General features: G+C 38.2%; 1 protein-coding gene across 1 annotated transcript; it reads left to right on the top strand.

Annotated features, from left to right (window-relative positions):
* Positions 1-1,934: 1,934 nt before the first annotated feature.
* Positions 1,935-3,411, top strand: LOC134846747 (serpin B6-like). Its single transcript, XM_063864136.1, has 2 exons — positions 1,935-2,851; positions 3,183-3,411. Exons 1-2 carry the CDS (start codon positions 1,935-1,937, stop codon positions 3,409-3,411), a joined length of 1,146 nt encoding a protein of 381 aa, XP_063720206.1.
* The last annotated feature ends 273 nt before the right edge of the window (positions 3,412-3,684 follow it).

Below are 3,684 nucleotides of genomic sequence, written 5' to 3'. Positions count from 1 at the left end.
ACATTACTTGCATGGGTCCAGGGTCGCGCAAAGTCATAACAGGACATTTTTTCTAAGTTGAGCAAAGTCTCTCAAAAGTTTCTCGGTCGCGGAAGTACCGACTGGGTATCTCTTGGGTTGCAAAAAGTGAATCGGCTTCTCCATTTTGAGTTGCGCTGGTCGCGACTTAGATTGTGGACCTCGATTCTGGTGGTTTGTCAAGAAAAAACTTCAAATGCAGACTTATAGCTTCATCAATTTTGTCTATTAGAGATCTGTATCCACGGATCAGTCTGATTCAAGCAGTTAAACTAAAATGTCAGGGCCAGCAACTTCATTGATTTCTGGTTGTGTTTGTTCAAGTTGTTTGACTGTCTGTCATTGTTAGGTCAAACTTCCGTTGATTTAAACCTTTATTCTAATTTCTCTTTTGATTATTATAGTTTGTGAGCAAATCTTGAACCGACAACACACTTGTTTTCAAAGATCGAATAAATTTTAGACCTGGTTGTACTTTTGATTACAGAAATGGGAAAAAATACATCTTCAATAAGAAAAAGTCCCAACTTTGGTGGAAAAATTGAGTCTATATGGAAGTTGTTGACTACAAAATACGTGCTTCTGCAGTTTTTCCGTGTTATTTTGTCAAACTTGAAGAAAAATCGATTTGAGAACCCTGATAAAGTGTAGCTAAGTCACCATAGCAACTTATCGATAACACACTCTACAGTTTGTGAAATCATCGTCTTTACTTTTGTAGATAATAACCTTTTGGTTTTAGTTCTTAGTCTTTGAAAATTTTCTCCAAAGACTCATTTTTTCTCCGTAGATTCAACAACCAGTCCTGCAAAAAAGCGTTCCCCTGAAGTCAGTGCTTAACACTCTGCTGATTGAATTGTATCGTTTTCAAAAAATGTGAAAAAATATGTTCAAAAAGAAGAAAAAAATTCGAAATTAATCTATAGTTTACTTGTCAAAGCGGTTTTCTGCGCTAAATCGCAATTTATGATGGCAGTTTAAGTTAATTCGTTTGGAGTTCTGCGACCTTTTGATTTCGTTTTTGCTCTCTATATTTTTAGAAACTGTTTGTTTTTATAAGCTAATAGTATATAGGCTAATGCAGTTTTTTTGAATATTTTATCCCATGACGACATTATTTTTAGGTCATTCGAATTGGTATTTCCGAGATCTTTGAAAACCCTAGACAGAACATATTTAGCCAAATTTTCCGGCACCGCTAGCAAATTTGTACAGAACTAAAGACACTGGCCCAAAAAGTTTGGCCCCAGTAGCGGATTTAGGGAAGGGGTCGGACGCTTCTTTCTCAGGAATTCGACCCCCTGCCGACCCAAAGGATCCCCCCTTTGTACTATTTTGAGATATCCATATTTGGTGACGGACCCTAAAATATTTCTAAAGGCGCCGTCGGCGCCAATTATACTAATGTTGAGTGGGGAGCTTGCCTCCGGCGCAGAAAATTTGGTCAAATTAGGGTCTTTATATTGGTTTGGGAGAGCTCATAGTTTTCATTTTTTTTTGAAAATCTGCCCCCTTCGAGAAATTCCTTGATCCGCGCCTATTTGAACTAAAAAAAAAAATTGACGCGCGCTCTCTGGTCAGCCTCTTAACAATATATTTTTGGGCGCTCTCTACCGATCAATTAAGTGTATATTGGCACCAATGGTGCCTTCCGAAATATACTAAGGTGAGTCATCGAAAAATTGAAGTCCTTAAATAGTATCAAAAGGGGACCTCTTAGATAGTCAGGGCTTCGAGTCCCCGAGAGGGACTTTCCCCCTCCCCCGCCTCCCTTACCTCCCCCTAAACCCGCTTCCGGTCGTAGCTTGCTTGCTATTCGTCAAAACACTTATTTTTGTAATTCATACATATGTTTTTGTGAAACTAAATGAAAAAAGCAAATTAAATAGGGGAGTGTGCAGCCTGAATGGAGTCCAATGAAATCACATGAACTCTCTCACCAGTTCGCAATCCAATATTTATCGAGTTTACCAGAAGAGGAAAACGGAGCAGCTTCGCCAATCGGTTTATTTGTATGTCTTTCTTTGGCCAAATTGGGAGCAGAAGGCGATACTTTGAGCGAGTTCATAGAACTAATTGGCGATGACGCAGAGAACACAGAAGCGTTAGTGAAACAACTTGCCTATTGGAATGATGAAAAATTTGAGCTGAAGTTTGCAAATGGAGTTTTTGTCAGAAATGGAATTACACTGAACAAAAGTTTCGAGAAAAAATTGAAGAACAGTTTTTCAGCGCTGAGTCGAAATGTTGATTTTGGAACCGAGGCTGGTGGAAAGGTCATAAATGATTGGATAAAAAAACAAACGAACGGTTTGCTTGGCGATGTAATAGGAGATACGAGCAATGTACTTGCTATTCTCGTAAACGCGCTCTATATGAAAGGTAAATGGGTGAAAAAGTTTTCACTTAGTCAAATGTCACCTGATTTCAGAACATCTACTGGCGATATTGTTAAGCCCCAGATGATGGAAAAAGAATGTCTTTTCGACTATTACACAGATCCTGAAAACAAATTCCGTGTTGCGTTTTTTGAATACGAAATTGCCAAAAACCCAGCCGGTAAATGGGAAATGGGAGTTCTTCTTCCAGATCCTAACTTGTTGCTAGGTTCTAACTCCAAAATTGCTGACTTTTTGAATTTCATTTCTCCAGAGAACTTGAAAAAGTTCAAGGAGTACAACTTTTATGGGATGGATTCAAGACTTCCGACCAAACTGGATGTTTTGCTGCCAAAAGTAAAAATAGTGACTGACATAAATCTGATTCCATTACTGCAGAAGATGGGACTTTCCAGCGCTTTTTCGGCAGACAAAGCCGACTTCTCTGGAATGACGTAAGTCCCCACAACTGAGTACAGTATTGCGCCTTAGAGTATGGCGCGTCAAAATTTTCAACATTTTCAAAAACTTTCTAATTGTGTGGCAAATTGGTGGTATACTTTTACCGATCTGTAAAATTTTTCAGAAGGAGCGATTTCAAATAGCACGCAAATAAAAAATGTTTGTTCACAGGTTTTGGTTGTGCCATAATTTGGTGATGTGAAAAACTATAGTAGATACATTGATCGCTTGACATTTTTTGATTTCTTGAAAACCTCTGGAAAACTACATAATTCTTAACTTTTATTCAATTGTTATAAGACTATTGCATCTTTAATATTTCAGCTCTGATACTTCATTTTACTTCAATACTGCCAAGCAGATGTGCTACGTCGACATAGACGAAGAGGGGACGGAAGCAGCAGCTGTCACCATGATGACCATGTGCTGCAGTGGGTCCACCCCAAGTCTACCCATCCCCTTCTACGTCACGTCTCCCTTCATCTACTTCATATTTCAGCCGGCCACTGGGATCATACTGTTCGTCGGAGTTGTGAACAATCCCTGCAAGTGATGACGATAGAAAGAAACTGTCTACTTTCCATTCTCCCCTCCCACATTTACTTTAAGCTAGAAAAGTTGTTTTAACGTTGTCATAATGATGAGAAGTTTTTTCATGTTGAAAAAAACTAAATATTGTTAAGAGAATTAATAAAATAAAAATAAAAGCAAGTAAATAAGTAAAAATAAAAACTCTGAAATGGGGGGACGAGGTGGGTGGGAGTGGATAAATATCCAAAAAACTCATTTAGTGTGTAAAATTGTATTTAATTAAGTTATCAGAGAG

The sequence above is a fragment of the Symsagittifera roscoffensis genome, chromosome 5 (genome assembly GCF_963678635.1).
Source record: "Symsagittifera roscoffensis chromosome 5, txSymRosc1.1, whole genome shotgun sequence".
NCBI lineage: Eukaryota > Metazoa > Xenacoelomorpha > Acoela > Convolutidae > Symsagittifera > Symsagittifera roscoffensis.
Note: the sequence above shows the minus strand (reverse complement) of the source record. Positions and strands in the feature narration are given on the sequence as shown.

Bases quoted from the DNA above. Each gene is read 5' to 3' on its own strand.
- LOC134846747 (XM_063864136.1), top strand. From the start codon at position 1,935: ATGAAATCACATGAACTCTCTCACCAGTTCGCAATCCAATATTTATCG. The intron at 2,852-3,182 runs GTAAGTCCCCAC...TTAATATTTCAG, and splicing joins GCCGACTTCTCTGGAATGAC to CTCTGATACTTCATTTTACT.